The 20,234-nt window shown below is 43.9% G+C and overlaps 1 protein-coding gene across 1 annotated transcript in view; it reads left to right on the top strand.

Moving 5' to 3' along the window:
* LTBP3 (latent transforming growth factor beta binding protein 3) overlaps nucleotides 1–20,234 on the top strand; it is a 108,521-nt gene that overhangs the window by 29,964 nt on the left and 58,323 nt on the right. Inside the window, exon 4 of the mRNA XM_075326182.1 lies at nucleotides 19,549–19,654. Within this exon, the coding sequence (XP_075182297.1) occupies nucleotides 19,549–19,654 (106 nt within the window). The remainder of the gene's footprint in view (nucleotides 1–19,548; nucleotides 19,655–20,234) is intronic.

Raw genomic sequence — 20,234 nt, 5'->3', positions numbered from 1 at the left:
TGGCTGATCACACAATTGATATGTGGACAATGATATTCATATATGTAGTTGTCAAAAATGTACCGCAAAATGTATCAGCAGTATAAATCGTGTCATGAAAGATACATACTATGCAGCCACAAGAAACACCTGCCAGACTGCAGCTGGCGGTGAGTAAAAAGTGGAAAAAGGAACGGTCTTACCCCGTCTGCCGTGTCACCCTTTCCCTGTACCAAGGAAGTGGGTTCACTGCGGCAGTGAAGTATGTATCTTTCATGACACGATTTATACTGCTGATACATTTTGCGGTACATTTTTGACAACTACATATATGAATATCATTGTCCACATATCAATTGTGTGATCAGCCAATTGGTCCTCTACCGTGTTTGAGTGTATTGGCTGTTTTTTTCGGTCTGATTGTCCTTTTACAGGTCCACTCTTGGATTTTTACAAATTATTAGATTAAAGGCTAAGTTTTAGGCGTAATCATTTTTATTCACTTTTGCTATTTCTATACACTTACCAGTGAATTGATACCCAGTAGCTATTCTAGTACAATTTTCTTATAGCCTCGGCCATCTTTATGTAGAGCAAGAATTCTTTTTTTCAGATCCTCAGAGAATTCTTTGTCATGAGGAGCCATGCTGAGCTTCCAGTGACCAGTACGAGAAAGTGTGTGAGCGATAACACCGAATGTAACACCCCTGCTCCCCATTCACACCTGAGACCTTATAACACAAAATGAGTCCCGTGACATCAGAGGAGGAAAATGGCTATTTGGGCACAATTTAGCCATTTTCACTTAAGGATGTACTCACTTTTGTTGTCAGCGGTTTAGACAGTAATGGCTGTGTGTTGAGTTGTTTAGAGGGCACCAAATTTACACCGTTATACAAACTGTACACTAACTACTGTAAATTGTATCAAAGCATCAGATCTTCAGTGCTGTCCCATAAAAAGATATAATAAAATATTAATAAAAATGTGAGGGGTGTACTCACTTTTGTGATATACTGTGTATGAATGCAGCAGGGACAATTTTGGAAAAGCAATAGACCAATTAAACAAACTGGTGCAGACAGACCGCTGCCCGCATCGGCAGTAGAACGTGGGTGGTTTCAACCTTGGCTAAGCAGTTAGTGGTCTCTTGAGAGTAAGAGGTTTAGCATCAAAAATATATAGAGCAAAGAGATGGAAAAAGAATAATATAAAACAGAGTGTTGGACTGAGCTTTTGCATTGTAGTTCAAATATGTAGAAATATATAGAAAACATATAACATAGTCTGAATAAAGCCATGTGGGAAGAGGAAATATTGAAAACTTTTTGGCAGATGAATAAAAACTGATCTAGATGGAAGATCTAGTGCTGAAAATAGTGAAGACACTTCCAGCAGGTTCATGCCAGCTTTCAGTTTGGGATGTGGATTTATTTATTGCACACATCAAGCGGACCACACCAATTCAGGGCAAATATTTTTCAAAACGGAAACACCTTTTTATATTTTTCACACAGATCCAATTGCATGTGGAGAATATATACAATGTACAGTTCCCTTTGAGTGCAATTTTATAGTTAAATAATCTATGTCAACAATTTGTGTTTGGCTTTGCACACACCTGCTGGCACGTCGTCGTCAGACACTGTTCGAACCACACAGCCTGATAACCAACCTGAGGCTTCTGGATTGTTCAGCCAGAGCCGGGTGTCGGCTGGTTCAGGTTCACTAGTCTTCAGCTCTGCAGGAGTTAATTGCTGCAAACTGGTGAGCAGAATCTAAGGGGTACTTTGCACGCTGCGACATCGCTACTGCGATATCGTCGGGGTCAAATCGAAAGTGACGCACATCCGGCGCCGGTAACGACGTCGCAACGTGTAAAGCCTAGATGCGCTGATAAACGATCGCTAAAGCGTCGAAAATCGGTGATCTGTGTAGGGTCATTTTCATAATGTTGCACCAATAGGAGGTACGATGTTGTTCCTCGTTCCTGCGGCAGCACACATCGCTGTGTGTGAAGCCGCAGGAGTGAGAAACATCTCCTTACCTGCCTCCACCGGCAATGCGGAAGGAAGAATTTGAGCGGGATGTTTACGTCCCGCTCATCTCCGCCCCTCCGCTTATATTGGCCGCCTGAATTGAATTGGCCGCCTTAGGAAGGAGGCGGGTCGCCGGCCAGAGCGGGGCAGGTAAGTGCGTGTGAAGCTGCCGTAGCGATAATGTTTGCTACGGCAGCTATTACAAGATATCGCATGTGAGACGAGGGCGGGTACTATCGCGCTCGGCATTGCTAGCCGATGCTAGCGATGTCGCAACGTGCAAAGTACCCCTAAGGGTATGTGCTCACGATCAGGACTCACTGCGTCCTGGATGCAGCGGGTCCTGACCTGCGTGGCCGCGAGTCTGCTCAAACTGGAGAACACAGGAGACCATAGCTGCTCGTACCCACCATCAGGGTTCAGTGCGCTGCGGTCTCTTGCTTGTGTTTTCCGTACGGAGAACGTATGCGAATCCGCAGCAAATATTTGACATGCTGTAGCCTGAAAGGCCGCACCGCAGGTCAGTGTTTCCTGCAGAAAAAACAAGCACAGTGGGCACAGAATTTCAGGAAATCCCATCCACTAGGTTGGTACTGTACAACGCAGCGTTTTGGACGCAACAAAAACTCGCTACATCCAAAACGCTGCAAATACTGATCGTGGGCACACACCCTAAGAGCTCAGGTTGCTAATTGCCTCTTGCAGCTGTCTCCTCTTTATTTAAAGCACAGCTTCCTTCCTGTATGTGCTGATGATAGCTTCATTTTTTATTCCAGTGATTCCCGGTCTTCTTGATTTTCTTGTTGATGGTGATCCATTGCGTTTTTTGAGTGGTGTGAGCGTTTCCCTGTTGTGCGTTATTTCCCCCCTTTTTTCGTTGTTCCCCAGTACACATGGTCTCACTTTTGTGTTTTGAGTGCTGTGTGTACGCGTTTCCATTCTCCCATGCCAGTGTCGTTTTATGGGGTTTTGTCTTTGTGTTTTTCGGCCTGCCCCGAGGGTGAGGGAGAGGGGGCAGTAAGATCAGGGCTCGGACAGGAGTCAAGGTCACGCTAGGGGCTCAGACCTGGTTACCATCAAACCTACCTCTGAGAAAAGGCACAGCGCAGGGACTCGAGTCTGCGGGCCAGCCTAAGGTCACCTGTCCCGTCATTTCATATCCCATTACATCCCGTAACATGAGAGTCAACTGGACCACTCATTTATCTGTGTTGACCACCATAACTTTACAACTTCGGGCAAATGCTATATTGGAAACACTCTTTAACTATTCTACAGACTGAAATCTCCCAGTATTCCTTGATGGTTTAAAGTACACCTATTTTTTTTTATATAACTGCACCCTCCACATAATTGTTTCTCACATTCTGCAGTTCTATTATCCACAGTGCACTTATTTTCCTTTAGTTCAGCCTCCTTCTTGTCTTCTCTTCAAACTCTATGATCTGCTATAAATCCCATGTTGCATCAGCGCATCATCACAAGACCACCTAGGGCCAAAACAATCTCTATCTGCTGGGATAATACTGTGATTATGCTTCCTTCTATATTTTTTTAAAAATAAAGTAATAGATTAGAAGTTTACAGTCAGGTAGGATGAATTTTGCCCTCCTCCGTTATAACTGTATTGTAGGAGCTGTGCAGTCATTATTATAATCTTTGATAAGAAATTCTGCCCTCCTTCACTCTCTATGCTGTATAACTTGTTTGTACATTAGACTACATAAGTTGAAATACAGCCCCTGAAATGAGCGTCACTGATGAGGCTTCATTATAGGGAGAAGGTAGAGGGTGTGACGGTGACTGTACTCTTTGACACTGCTCTGATGACCCTTTGTTTGAGTATCCCATCATGCCCTGGGATTCTCAAACGAAGCGTCATCACACAGGAAATAAGTGACAAAAAAAAGAATAGTGGTTAGTGTAGACAGGGAAAGGTAGGGAATGTCTAATACAAGTATATTAGAAAATAGCTTAGATTATAGCACTAAAGATACCGATGAACAAAAGGGTAACAATGTTTTGAAATTTTGACTTTTAGGCTCCATATCTCACCGTCCTCTACAGCTTTGAGAGTGAGACAACCTTCATTTTATAGACAATCACCTTGGCTGTCTCATACATTAGTATGACTTGCAACTATTTAGCATATGAGCAATTAAACACATTCTTGTCATGTCACTTCATTGTTACGGTTTTGGTCCTAAAAATCAAAAAAAAAATTTTTTATTTTGGTAGTATCTTGTAAATCTACTTTTAGCTTTCAACCCTGAGTTAATCCATCTGGGCATGTTTCGATCAAATTTAAGCATGTCTCAACCAAAATATAATTCCAGGTCTCTCATACATGTTCCCAATGTTGGTACATACTGATCAACTCACTTGGGTATGTATACAGCTTTTTCTTCAACTCTACCCACAAGTATTCAATTAGTATTGAGGTATGAAAACTGTGCAGGGCCAATTCAGCACATCTTCCTCATTGTTACTGAACCATTTATTTGCCAAGCTTGATATGTGCTATGTGTCGTTCTCCTACTGGAACACACTATGTCATCCTTTTCATACACATTGTACTCGAGTGTATCTTGTAGGATACTTACATACATATAGGACATCATTGAAACCACCATCGATCCTGGTCAAATATTCAACGCTTTTTGCTGTGAAATAACCCCATATAATCAGGTTTCCTCCACCGAACTTGACAATTCCTTAAAATTTCTCGGTCCGTTAAATCAATTTGCACCTATCAGAGCCGTCTATTGATTTTCATCTCATCTCTCCAAATCACCCATTTACAATCTTTTAATATCCACTTTTTGAAAAACTCAAACTAACACTTCTTATGACGATATCGAGGTCGGGACTTCTCCCCTTTTTTTCGGGCCACCATTCCAGACTTGTGTGACGTGCATCGCACAGTGCTTGCATGGACGTCTGTGATTTCACTATTATGAGGCATACAAGCCGCCTCCACTGCCGGGTTTGTCGCACCAAAACTGATAGACCTTGTGATAAGCCGACTTGTTGGCTCCAAGATTTTGCCTGGACGTCTTGGCTTTTCCATGGATGGACAAACTTAATTTCATATTCTTCCAACTGTCATGGCCCTCATATGAGGCAGTTTGGTAATTTTCTTGGCTGAGAGACCACTATCGATGAGCTGGATGATGCTATTTCTCTTTTCTTGAGAAATCTTCAAGACTGCTCCTCAATTTGGGAAATCTTCAAAGCTGCTCCTCAATTTTAACCAGTGTAGGTATCAACCTAATAATATACTGAGCTGTTAAGGAATGTAAGAACAGGTTGTAATTTGTAGTATACAAGAAGGAAAAGATTATTCCACCACCAGGAGCAGAACAGTAACAATACAGTGACGTGACAAGAATCTGCATAACTAATCATAGCCAAGATGATTGTTTATAAAATGAAGGATGTCTCATGGTCAAAGCTGTAGTGGACGGTGAAATATGGAGCCTGAAAGTCAAAAGGTCAAAACATTGTTACCCTTTTGTTTGTCACTCTAGATAGGGATTTAGAATGAAATTTAGTTTGACTTTAGACCACCTTTTCAACTATTGTCCATTCACTCTTTTTTATACATATCCAATCTTTACTTCTCTAGTTTTCTTTCTACTGTTCATGTATTCACGTTTGTTTTTTCTTCACTGTAGCCATTTATTTAGCGACATCTATCTGCCTTCATCCCATACATTTATTTTTAGTTTTATAGACATTCCTTAATTTGGGCTGATAGCTCTGAATATTTGTGACACATGAAATCATGGTAGAAAAATGCTAAAAATAACACCATGCAGAAGGCAAATATAGCTTGTTCTGCTTTTCCTTCAAGTCACCATGCTCATGGCACATGCTCAGTGGTACAGAGCAGAAAAAGGTCATTCAGTGTCTTCTTCTATTCCCATAGCCCTTCATGGAATAATTTTAGAAATCTTAAAAAGATCCAACGACCAGGATTTTGCTATATGGAGTAAAGGCAGTGCCATACTGGCCTTAAGATGCTGAATCCAGACATACTTGTTACAGAAAGATCGGATGCTTGGTTGCAGAAATACCTGTAAATCATAGTTGCAGAAATGCCCTGCACTTTGATTGACGGTGCATCGGGCAAGGGCCATCGTGGGTTGGGTCCTTGGTGTATATTCCTGCTCTGGCGTCCTCCTGACTGGCCCCCTTATATTTGAATATCGTGCCACCATTGCTGCCGTTGGTGGCGCGTGCGCCATGCATTCAATAAAATGGCCGGAGTCAGCGCATGCATGTACTGCGATCTCCAACACCATTTTATTGAAGACACTACGGTGAAGAGAGGTATCAGCGTGTGTGCAGATTTGTTTTACATCTGCGCACATGCGCCCTGCCGATCATAGTTTTCACCCCTGTGTCTTCAATAAAATGTAGCTGGAAATTGTGGTACGCGCATGCGCGGACTTTGGCGACATTTTAATGAAGAATTACTGTGGCAATGCGCAACCGCCGCCAACAACAGCAATGACAGTGCTAAAGAACAGAGGGCAAGCCAGGAGGATGCGGGAGGAGCAATAAACACCGGAGGACCCGACCCACAAATGCCTGCCCCTGTTGCCCCAGTCAATCAAAAAGCAGTGCATTTCTGAAACTTGGAAGAAATATATTTTATCAACCAAACATCCGATCTTTCTACAACAGGCATGCTTGGATTCAGCATCTTAGTGCCAGTATGGCACTGCCTTTAGTTCATATCACAAAATCCTGGTGGTTGGTCCTCTTTAATAAAGTGAAATTAAAAACAAAACAAAATGGGTCTTGTTTGCTAAATAAGGAACTACCCCTATTAAACTAACAATGCCAAAGAGGCCTCAAAACCACAAAAGATGGGACTCAAGTAAAAATAGTGTGAAAAGCAGCCCAATTTGGCGTAGTAAGAAACTCACTCCTATTAGACAGGTGATACTACAAATTAGAAGACACTTCAAGAAAAAACTACCAAAGTGCGTTAACACTGGCCAACCCCCAGGTTTTGTACAACATGCCAATTGGCTACATAAAAACTGATTATCCGTTGTTTGATAGCCTGTTTAGCCAGGTCAGTTAAGCTTCCATGCACACAGTACAATCGTCTGTGTATACAGTTTATCAATTTTATATGCAGCACATGCTTACCCAGAATGATGTGCTGCAGAGATTAATGCCTAAAAATAATTTCACCTGACGAATAAACGTTTTGCTTGTTCGTTAGCTGATTTACATTAGACTTCTCAATTATCTGGAAACGACCATTCAAAAAAAAGGGTTTTGAATGACCTCTGGCATGCACCACAAAGCTAAGTGACAAATTATTATACCGTAAAGTGATTGTCCGAACATCTAATATTGACGACCTATATTAGGTCTGTGGGGGGCTGACATTCGGCACCCTTACCAATCAGCTGTTTGTCACGCTTGGGCAGGAGAATGCACACAGGGGATGGAAAGGGAAGGCCCTAACAGTAGTGAGAGGAAGACAATAACTTGTGTCTGAACCCTTAGCTCCCTAACATATGGGTCCTTCCCCCAGACGCCGTCACATACCTAGGTCACTAGCTATCCCTCCAGTCATCCTGTATAGTGCTAAGGCCGATGAGTGCACTAGACTCACCACTGCAATCATAATACTCAAGGGAAGGAGGACAGACAGTGGAACATAGACAAAAAGGATATACACCAACACTACTGTAGCAGCCAAATACCAGGGCTGCAAGCAACACGATTTTAGCAGCTTCCAGACGCTTGCTCCTTCCACAATCGTCAGTTCAGAATGAGATTTTATAACCAGCATCAGGTGATGGAACATGTGACTATTGAAAGGGAAGGATAGTGGTCACAAACCAGCTGTACCTGAGACTGGAGTAGCAAGGAACTACCAGCAAGGAAAGAGTCCTTAACCCTTGTTGCACCAAAAGAAAACATATACATTTAAAACCAAACGTTTTACAAGGCAATGTGAACTTCAGATCCCAAACTTGTCAAAGGTCTCCCAAGGACGGGAGACACTCGTGACACTGTAATTAACACTGTTGTCAGATGGATGTAAACATTGAACTGAGATGAATGCCACAACGCCATACAATGTGTAGTGCCTGCAATGGAGCATAGTGAGTAAGCGCATATTCAAGAGAATAAGAGCTGTTCTGCAGTACCCGGCAATGGCTGCTACACATTGAATGGAGTTGTGCCATTTGCTTTGACTCCCATGGATAGAGGGTCTTTTCATAATATTTTGTAGGCTTCTTTTTGAGATATATAGACTTAAACTTTGAACTGATGTTTAATGTTTAAGTCTATATATCTCAAAAAGACTCCTACAAAATAGTATGAAAAGACCCTCTATCCATGGGAGTCAAAGCGACATAGAAATCAATACAATAAGATTAAAATCAATAGTTTATTTAAATAATTTAAAAGTAATCTCCTCTACAGTTATCAGGATATATAAAGTGCATTGACAGACAGGGTTTCCTTCTACAGGTAGTATAGGGTATGGTATAAAATATGGGACCCCACAGGTAACTAATCACATAATAACCAAAATGCTGGAGATAAATAGGATCAAAACATCAAATATATATATTAATGAAAGAGATCAATAGCTCATAATAAAAGGATTATCAATACAATATTGTATGTAAATGGAATAATATCTATTGATGGTTCAATTCCCAGTGTTAAATATCATGCACTGGTAGTACAGTAATCTGACTAGCAAAAGATAAACAGCGTTAGTAAGCAGTTTATGTAAAGTGCTGAGTGCGAGACAGCAGACAAAGTGAAGTAACTGAAGTAATGTGTGTAACTACAGGGTGGTCACGTTACCTGATGTCAGGCCAATTAGTCCCACATATCTCCTTTCCTGACGCGCGTTTCGTCGTTTATGTGACTTCCTCAAATGGGGGCTTGAGGGGATGACATTAGGTAACGTGTATATCCTGAATAATGGGTGTAAATTCAGGGTATACACGTTAACTAATGTCACCCTCACCTGAGGAAGTCACATATGCGACGAAACGCACGTTGGGAAAGGAGATATGTGGGACTAATTGGCCTGACATCAGGTAACGTGCTTCACTTTGTCTGCTGTTTCGTAGTGTATTGATTTCTATGTCGCATTGACTCCCACGGATGGAGGGTCTGTTCACACCATTTTACCATTTTGTGAGGGTCTTTTTGAGATATATGGTGATTTGTCAGTGACATTTAATATAGGGATTTTTGATGGAACAATGTTTAAGTCTGCCTGCTAACAGAGCTAATAATAGATGATCGGTGGAGGTGACACTGATCCCACCAATCTGATGTGCATAAGTTATCCCGAAGATAAGTAATCAATATTGGATGCACAGAAAAAGCCCTATAAGGCCCTGTGCGCACACTGCGTTTTTACCCGCGGTTTTACCCACGGTTTTGCTGCGGAAATTTCTTGAGAAATGTTTGAAATCTTTCTGAAGACATTTCCCAGCAAAACCTATGGGGAAAAAAAATAGCTGTGCGCACACTGCGTTTTTTTCTCAAGAAAATTCTTTCTGCAGAATTTCTTGAGAAAATTTCTTGAGAAAATGAGCATGTCACTTCTTTTCCGCAGGTACCTGCGGTATTTTACTCCATTCACTGTAATATAAATCACGAAATACCGCGGGTATACCGCAGCTAGCAAATGATCTGTGGTATACCCTCGGTATAGCCGCGATTTACCTGCGGTAATGCTCATCACTGCCTGCATTTTTTCAGGGAAGTGATGTCATTATGACAGGAAGAGGAAGCGGAGCAGAGAGTAAACACACACGTCACACTCCCTGGACGCCGCACGGAAGCACTTCCATGTGACCTCTAGGTGCCCGTGCAGTTGGTGATGTCGGGTATCTGATAGACGCCTGACATCACTAACCCCAGGGCTTGATGCCAGGTGACATTACACATCTGGTATTAACCCCATATATTACCCCGTTTGCCACCGCACCAGGGCAATGGGATGAGTTGGGGCAAAGCGCCAGGATTGGCACGTCTAATGGATGCGCCACTTCTGGGGTGGCTGTAGCCTGCTATTTTTAGGCTGGGAAGTGTCCAATAACAGTGGACCTCCCTAGTCTGAGAATACCAGACCACAGCTGTCCGCTTTACCTTGGCTCGTGATCCAATTTGGGGGGGACCCCACGCTTTTTGTTTTAAATTATTTATTTAATGTAAAATAACAGCGTGGGGTGCCCTCTGTTTTGGATTACCAGCCAAGGTGAAGCTGCCAGCTGTGGTCTGCAGGCTGCAGCCGTCTGCTTTACCCTAGCTGGCTACAAAAGATGGGGGGACCTCAGGTGGTTTTTTTTTTAATTATTTATTTTTTAGCTTAATACAAGGCTAGGCCCCCTTTAGTGCCACATGAAAGTCACTAAAGGGTGACAGCTTAGAATATGCAGAGGGGTGGGACATTATATAGGTCTTTCTCATCTATTATCTATTTATCTCTCTGTCTCTCTATCTATTCATCTATCCATCTTTCCCTCTATCCACTATCTGTCTGTCTATCGATTATCTATCTATTATCTATATTATTTATTACAGTTACAACATAAAAAAAACGCAGGGACCAACCTGCGGAAAAACCGCGGCAAAAACGCATGCATTTTTCCTGCGGTTTTGGTGCGTTTTTTTTACCGCAGGTGCGGTAATCTTCAACTCCCAGAAGTTTCTCAAGAAATTTTCTTGAGAAAAATCACTTTTCTAGTGCGCACATAGCCTAAAACTGATTTCTTCTGTTGACACTGTGCCAGATGACAGGAAAAAATCTTTGACATTAGGGTCAGACAAGGCACTTTGTTGCTTTAAACACTTGGACTATGCAATATTTGATAGGAAGTAGCCAAAATAGGCAAGATCTCGGCTACATGAACTATGTAGACTTGTCATTGGTGTGAGGTCCCTGCCTGCCACGTTCTCACACAGGGACATAACAAAAAGAATTTCTAAATTAAACATTCCTTACCCTGCTTCTCCAGGCTTGTGGAGGGAAAACAGGGACACTGGCAACAGATTGTACATGAATGCACAAAAGCAAGAACTGTAATACAGTGCAAAGAAAAAGGCATATGCCTACTATTGTATCTGTACCCCCCCAGAAAAGAAAACACTAAAAAAGGGAGGCAATTTTGCAGGGTAGAAATCATGTTATCTACAGTAGGCTAAGTGCAAATTTGACTTGCAGATTTCTTCTGACACTGCAAAACCCCAGCCATTCTCAGTGACAGTGTGCACTCCCAGTGCTGTCTGTAGCATAGTACTGAGCGGTGACCACAGACAGGAGCCCAGCTATTCTCAGTGTCAGTGTGCACTCTCAGTGACCGCAGACAGGAGCCCAGCTATGCTCAGTGTCTTGTGCACTCTCTGCAGCACAGTACTGAGCAGTGACCACAAACAGGAGCCGAGCTATTCTCAGTGTCAGTGTGCACTGTCACAGCTGTCTGCAGCATAGTAGTGAGCGGTGACCGCAGACACGAGCCCAGCTATGCTCAGTGTCAGAGTGCACTCTCAGTGATCGCAGACAGGAGCCCAGCTATGCTCAGTGTCAGAGTGCACTCTCAGTGACCGCAGACAGGAGCCCAGCTATGCTGTGTCAGAGTGCACTCTCAGTGACCGCAGACACGAGCCCAGATATTCTCAGTGTGCACGCTCAGTGACCGCAGACAGTAGTCCAGCTATTCTCAGTGTCAGAACGCACTCTCAGTGACTGCAGACACGAGCCCAGCTATTCTCAGTGTCAGTGTGCACTCTCAGTGACTGCAGACAGTAGTCCAGCTATTCTCAGTGTCAGAATGCACTCTCAGCGCTGTCTACAGCACAGTACTGAGTAGTGACCACAGACAGGAGCCCAGCTATACTCAGTGTTGTGCACACTCTGCAGCACAGTACTGAGCAGTGACCACAAACAAGAGCCCAGCTATTCTCAGTGTCAGAATGCACTCTCAGAGCTGTCTACAGCCCAGTACTGAGCGGTGACTGCAGACACGAGCCCAGCTATGCTCAGTGTCGTTGTGCACTCTCTGCAGCACAGTACTGAGCAGTGACCACAAACAGGAGCCCAGCTATTCTCAGTGTCAGTGTGCACTGTCAGAGCTGTCTGCAGCATAGTACTGAGCAGTGACCGCAGACACGAGCCCAGCTATTCTCAGTGTCAGAATGCACTCTCAGCGCGGTCTACAGCACAGTACTGAGCGGTGACCGCAGACACGAGCCCAGCTATTCTCAGTGTCAGAATGCACTCTCAGCGCTGTCTACAGCACAGTACTGAGCGGTGACCGCAGACAGGAGCCCAGCTATGCTGTGTCATTGTGCACTCTCTGCAGCACAGTACTGAGCAGTGACCACAAACAGGAGCCCAGCTATTCTCAGTGTCAGTGTGCACTGTCAGAGCTGTCTGCAGCATAGTACTGAGCGGTGACCGCAGACACGAGCCCAGCTATTCCAGTGTCACAGTGCACTCTCAGCGCTTTCTGCAGTACAGTACTAAGCGGTAACTGCAGACAAGAGCCAGGTCATTCTCAGTGTCAGTGTGCATTCTCAGCACTGTCTGCAGCACAGTACTGAGCGATGACATCAGAAAGCCAGAGATAAAAGTATACCCTGACACTGAACATAGCTGAGATCCTGTTGTGTCCATACAGAGGTGTAGAGCCGCTGATTGAGTTCAGGCAGCGTATACAAATAAATAGCTGTGTTTTTTTTCCTGGCAACTAAAACTTTAAGGCCTAAGACACACGGCATGAAAATCGGAGTGAGTGGAATGTGATAAAACATCGCATTCCACTAGGACCAATATTAGCCTGTGTGTCAGCGCACATGAGCGATTATTTTCTCAGCCCTAATTGAACCAAGAAAATAGTCGCAGCATGCTGCGGGTGCAATGCGAGCCTTGTTTCTCTCGCACCCATTCAAGTCTATGGGGCGAGAGAAAATTGAACTGCACTCACAAACACCGGTGTACTGCGAGTGCAGTACAAGAATGGCAATAACCGGCAACGGATGAGAGAGGGAGATAAATCCCTCCCTCCCCTTTTTTAGCGCCGGCCCACCCCTCAGCTGGCCCGCCCCTCATCAGTGACGCCCCCCCCCACACACACACAGCTGTGGTCCGATTGCATGATCGGACCTCAGTCGCAGTGACACTCGCCTACCGCTGTGCTGCCAGCGTGAGCCGAGGGTCATGCGAGGATTGCAGTAGTCCCCGTGTGGCCCCAGCCTAAAATATATACTACAGGTATGATTTGCATAAACAAAAAAATCACCATAATACCTTTGTTTGTTGTTTAATTTGCATTTTGCGTGTGATAGACTCCATTTAAGGCCCCTTTCACACATCAGTTTTTTGCCGTCAGTCACAATCCGTTGGATCGATGGATCGGTCGCAGATTCTGAAAAAACTGATGCGACGGATCTGACTGGCTGGCTATTTGATAATAAATAAAATAAATTGAAGCATGCTCAGTTAAAAAAAAAAAAAACAGAATCTGTCGCCGGATTCCATCATTTGACGGATTACGACGGGTCCTGCGCCCATAGGCTTCCATTCTACCAAACAATGGAGGGCGATAAATCCGTCGCTGTCCGATTTTTTGACGTAGACAAAAAAACGTTACTTTGTCCTTTGTCTCTGTCCGCCGGACAAACAATTTTCGACGAATCCATCGAACGACAGATGAAATATGAGGCAATTTGTCACTAATACAAGTCAATGAGAAAAAAACGGATCCAGAGGCATCAGTCGCCGAATCTGTGTTTTTCAAAATTCGACGGATTGTGACTGACGGCAAAAAACTGATGTGTGAATGGGGCCTAAAGGCCGCTTTACATGCAACGACATCGCTAATGAGATGTCGCTGGGTGTCACGGAATTCGTGATGCACATCCGGCTTCGTTAGCGACGTTGTTGCGTTTGACACTTATGAGCGACCGCTAACAAACCCAAATACTCACCAAATTGTTGATTGTTGACACGTCGTCTATTTCCCAAATATTGTCGCTGATTTTGATCGGAGGTTGTTCGTCGTTCCTGAGGCAGCACACATCGCTACGTGTGACACCCCAAGAACGACGAACAACATCGTACCTGCGTCCTCCGGCAATGAGGTGGGCGTAACTTTCATGCGGCTGCTCTCCGCCCCTCCGCTTCTATTGGACGTCTGCCGTGTGACGTCGCTGTGACGCCGCACAAACCGCCCCCTTAGAAAAGAGGCTGTTTGCCGGCCACAGCGACGTCATTAGGAAGGTAAGTATGTGTGACGGGTACAAGTGATTTTGTCCACCACGGGCAGCGATTTGCCCGTGACGCACAAACGACGGGGGTGGGTGCGATCGCTAGTGTGACGCCCTGGCCGGCCCTGGTAGTCACAAATAGTGCCCCGCATTACATCCTTCCCCCACAGGTAACACACAGCCAACCTTAAAACCCTAGTCACCCCCTAAGGGCTTGATAGACAGACCAGGGAGCGGAACGAGGCGGTTGGAAGACGCCCACCTAGGAGTTTTAGATAGCCCGGGGCGGGGAAAAAGTCAGTTTGTGTTGAGAGTTCAAGTTGGAGAGGAGTGTGGGCTGGCGCTGTGTCCAGCTCCAGCAGAGGCGAATACCCCAAATTGGACCGGTACCAGGGTAGGAGCCCTGGTGCCTTTGGCTAGGAGGCAGACGGCGGTCTCCGTCTGCAGGAGCCAGGAAGACGGCTCGGTGGAACCGAGGTGGACCGGGACAGGGTAGTGGCCCCCCGGTACCGACCCGGGGAACCGACTCGGAAACCGGAGCACACAGGGGGGTACTCAGACCCTGAAGCTAGGCCCAGAAGCGACTGGAACTAGTTAATTAACTGATTGATGCCAGGATTAGAGGTCCTGTCCCACCCAAAGTCCCGATTGAAGGCAACAGCCCACCGAGGGGGATAACAGGCCACAGCCATGGCTCAGAGATCCCACGGGCCAGCGTCTGCGGGCAACAAGCTCCTTAGGCGTCAACTTGCCGGGAGCGGACTCCTGAAGTTGCAAGCACAAGCAGTCCACCATTCGAAAACAGGTGCAGGAGAAAGACAGAGACCACCAGCCGGGTGGGGGAACCCGAACGCAGCCGGCTGCGGGCACCGACCACTATCACCTTGGTTTACCAGAGACTCGTGTGCTTTTCTAATAATAAGTACATCAGCACCCTGCGGTCGCCCATCTTCCTGCACCACCAAACCCCAACGGGTCCCGGGTCCACCATCCCTGCCCACGGAGGGGTTAACAACTTGCTGCGCAACATCTCCCCCGGGTGCCCCGTAACTGCAGCAGTGGTGTCCAATATCACCACATACCGTGCGTGGCGTCACGAACTCTGCACGGCTAAGCCCGTACATATGCGTCCTACCCCCACCATCCCATCACTCCCCTTTTCATTTGAAGTGACCTCGTGAACCCCGGGTCCGGAGACCCTCGAGCCACCCACAGAAGGACCGGATCCGAGCAGCCCGGCTGCTGAGAGCGGGGCGGTACACTAGCGACAATCGCTAGCGATGTCGCAGCGTGTAAAGCCCCCTTTACTCACAAGATCCTCGCTGCTGCTGTAAAATGCTGCATAGTTTGTATATGTAAAATCTGCACCAAAATTGCGACATGTGAATGTAGCCTTTGATAACTGGCCACTCAATGCTCTTTCAGCAGATAGCGATCTCTCCAAAATCCAATAGAGTGCACATTCGAGTGTGCAATGACTGCCGCACTGTCAATGTAATTTCACCACTGCAGCCAAACAACAGAAATCGGTGCAGTGACAGAGAGCCGCCGCTGGCCCTTGAGAGAGGAACTAATAACTCAATTTGTTGTTTTGTTTTTTTTTGTATAGAATTATATCAGCATACGGTAGAAAGTTTTCTAAAAGAGGACAACACCTTGAGAAAGGTCTGCACCAAATGTGCATCTTTGGCAGAATAAAAACGTGTATTTTTGATGCATTTTTTGCATGCTTTTTTTGCATTCTGTTGGAAAAAGACTGCAAAAATGCTGAAAGAATTGACATGCTGCAGATTTATTTCTGTACCAAATCTGCAAGGGAAAAAAGCAATGTGTGCACAAAACTTCAGGATTCTCATTGACTTTATGGCATATTCCCATGTGTCATTCAAAAAGCTTCCAGTTTCTATTCTTACACATTTACCATGCACAATGTAGAAGGGTTTACTATGCTTTTATTTTGCAGAATGTCTAGCTTTAACTGTCATGCTCAAACACTGTAGCTTTTGCTCTAAATTCACATACAGCCATAGGGGCAGCACGGTGGCTCAGTGGTTAGCACTGCAGCCTTGCAGCGCTGGGGTCCTGGGTTCAAATCCCACCAAGGACACCATCTGCAAGGAGTTTGTATGTTCTCCCCGTGTTTGCGTGGGTGTTCTCCGGTTGCCTCCCACACTCCAAAGACATACTGATAGGGACTTTAGATTGTGAGCCCCAATGGGGACAGTGTTCCTGATGTATGTAAAGCGCTGCGGAATATGTTAGCGCTATATAAAAATAAAGATTTGATTTGATGTGCCACTTTTATGAATTAGCAAATAACTGATGTTTTATGAATATCATTTAGTGTAACATTTCTAGCAATTAAAACAACATGCCAAAATCCATGTACTCTTCACCTGCAGTGTTAAACATTAGCCCTGAATGCTGCAGAATATATGACATGCAGTATGTAACACCACCCTGACAATTCACAAAAGGCAGCGAACACATATAAAATAAGTACATACAGATACTCTGCGTGTATCTGGTGCAGAAAGACAAAAAGAAGCTACTGTATATAATTTGCACAAAAAAGGTGAAGCAGCACTAGTAGTGTACCGCGTGCACACTTTCAGAGGTTTACCATAATCCTCATAAATAGCTAAGTAAAAAAAAAAGGGACAACATTCCCAATAGGTAAAGGGAACCTGGCACTTAGGAAAATGTTATGATAGAAAAAAAAACAGGAGGGCACTTCCTTCAAACAAATGGTGGTGCTCGTATCACAGCGCGGTGACACCAAATATCAATGTCGTATTAAAGATTGGCACTCACATCAAACTCTCCTTTTTCTTTAAATTTTTATTATTATTCCATAGCAGTAACAAATATGATGAATTTCTGCTTACATATCTCCTAATTTTGATAACCAGCCAAGGTAAAGCAGACAGCTGGGGGCTGGTATTATTAGGATGGGAAGGCCCATTGTTATTTGGCCCTTCCCAGCCTAAATATATAAGCCCGCAGCTGCCCCAGAATTGGCGCATCCATGAGATGCGCCAATTCTTGCGCTTTGCCCGGCTCTTTCATATTCCCTTGGTGTGGTGGAAATCGGGGTAATGGTTTATGGGGTTGATGTCAGCTGTGAATTGACAGCTAACAAATAAGGAATAACGTTTGGAACACCATTCTAAGTCTGAACTGGGTGCAAAAACCTAAAAAAAACATCACTATGGGGAGATAAGGTATGCACACCAGTGACTATGTAAGGGGAATACATGGAATAGCAGAAACTGCTGTGTGAATACTGACTTGAAAAATACAATAGCTATATGTAAGAGTGAAAATGTGAAAAATGGAATCTGCATTACTGCCATGAACATATGAATCAAGAGAAATTTAGCTACTGAATTGATCAATGCAATAGAGCCCCAACACTACGCCAAAGTATTTCTCTACGTTGGGGTCCCTAGCTTGTGTGTGTCCTCTCATGCAGTTAAAAAACTTACCGTGTATGGGAAGCTGAGACCCAGGCTATTTATGCGTATGATATGGATTGGCAATAGGTGTGGTTGGGGAGGGTTCACAAATGAAAAACAACTAACAAATAAGGAATAACGTTTGGAACACCATTCTAAGTCTGAACTGGGTGCAAAAACCTAAAAAAACATCACTATGGGGAGATAAGGTATGCACACCAGTGACTATGTAAGGGGAATACATGGAATAGCAGAAACTGCTGAGTGAATACTGACTTGAAAAATCCAATAGCTATATGTAAGAGTGAAAATGTGAAAAATGGAATCTGCATTACTGCCATGAACATATGAATCAAGAGAAATTTCTGCTATTCCATGTATTCCCTTACATAGTCACTGGTGTGCATACCTTATCTCCCCATAGTGATGTTTTTTTAGGTTTTTGCACCCAGTTCAGACTTAGAATGGTGTTCCAAACGTTATTCCTTATTTGTTAGTTGTTTTTCGTTTGTGAACCCTCCCCAACCACACCAATTGCCAATCCATATCATACGCATAAATAGCCTGGGTCTCAGCTTCCCATACACGGTAAGTTTTTTAACTGCATGAGAGGACACACACAAGCTAGGGACCCCAACGTAGAGAAATACTTTGGCGTAGTGTTGGGGCTCTATTGCATTGATCAATTCAGTAGCTAAATTTCTCTTGATTCATATGTTCATGGCAGTAATGCAGATTCCATTTTTCATATTTTCACTCTTACATATAGCTATTGGATTTTTCAAGTCAGTATTCACACAGCAGTTTCTGCTATTCCATGTATTCCCCTTACATAGTCACTGGTGTGCATACCTTATCTCCCCATAGTGAATTGACAGCTGACATGAAGCCCAAGGGTTAGTAATGGATAGGCGTTTATCAGACACCCCAATTACTAGCCTGGCAAGTGTAGAGTTAAAAAAACCACACACACTGGAAAAAAAATAGTTTATTTGAATAAAGACTCCCCAACACTCTCTTGTTCACCAATTTATTGAATTAAAAATCCTCGAAGTTCCAATATAATTCAATTATAAAATAATGACTCCTCCACTATCCCTTGTTCACCCATTTGATTAAAAAGAAATCCTGGAAGTTGCGAAGTAATCCAATGGTATAATGTCCCATGACACACACCCATTGATTTCTATGGAGCTTAATTCTCAGAACATTAATCAGAACGATGCTTCATAGATCACTGCCAGTAAACGGCAAGTACAGTCATGAGAAATTCCGGGTCTGCTGCTGGCCAGCAGTGACCTATGGAGCCTCTTTTTCACTGTTTAGTTGAATTTTTTTTGGACAAAACCAACGCCACTCTGATTTTAAATACTTTAAATACTGACACAGGGACAAAAAAAAAGGGATCCAACACACTGGAAACAAAAGCTTAGCATTTCAATACAGTTCTTTTGTAGCTTCACTCCAAAACTGAGAAAAAGAAAATACTGAGCTTAACGCCTCGGTCTTGTTCTTCTTTCAAAAAACTTGTTTAAACAGCGGCAAACGCAAACTTTTAGCTATGATGAAATGTACTTTGAAAATATATGGCTAAATTGTTTATAGGACTGCCAAAGATAGCCAATAGCCTACAGGCAATAGATGAATGGAGGTCCATTCTATTACGGAGCCCCCGTTATTAGGATAGGTGGGGATCCCAGCAGTCAGAAACATTAACTGTGCTGTTTAAGATATTATCATCATTATGCTTTGTATCCTAATTATCCTATTTGATTTGATGTTTCCTTCTATTGCAGTGTGGCTCTAACCCTTTACCTGGATTAACAAAGGAAGAGGATTGTTGTGGCAGTGTGGGGACTTCTTGGGGACACCAGAAATGTAATAAGTGTCCCCAGTTACCATGTGAGTATAAAGTAGACTTAAATAGTACAAATATCTTTCAATTTAAACAATAGGTCTAAGGCATAAAGTTTAAAGAGGGCATTTCAACAATTTCTTCATGTTGAACCAAACACACAATGTAATAGTGGCTGCTGGGTGGAACAAAACATTTTTTTTTTTTAAGTTACAACTTTCCGTTGCGGAGATATTAGCAATCAAAGTATTTGGCATCTAATGAGTTAACTTTTGTTAAGTACAAGTGGGTGTTATCAGATAGTTTTCACTGGAGGTGTTTACTTACTCTCCCTGTATGATGCTGACCAATCATAAACAGACAGCAACACACTAGAGAAAGAACACGCCCCCACCATAGCTTAGAGCAGCTTTTACAGAGTGTGAGATGCAACCATACTAATGTCTTCTGTGCTCAAGCAACTTGAACTTGCTGTGCAGCAAGATCAGAGCTGTCACTACATCTCACAGAGGAGCAGCCAGTTCTGGACTACTCCTCTACGAGCTGTAATGAGACCCAGTTCTGATCTGCAGAGCGATTACAAGTTGCTGTGAGCACAAGAGATATTAGTGTAATTACTGACACAGC

This window comes from Anomaloglossus baeobatrachus, chromosome 10 (assembly GCF_048569485.1).
Source record: "Anomaloglossus baeobatrachus isolate aAnoBae1 chromosome 10, aAnoBae1.hap1, whole genome shotgun sequence".
Taxonomy (NCBI): domain Eukaryota; kingdom Metazoa; phylum Chordata; class Amphibia; order Anura; family Aromobatidae; genus Anomaloglossus; species Anomaloglossus baeobatrachus.
This window is presented reverse-complemented; position numbering and strand designations above follow the sequence as displayed.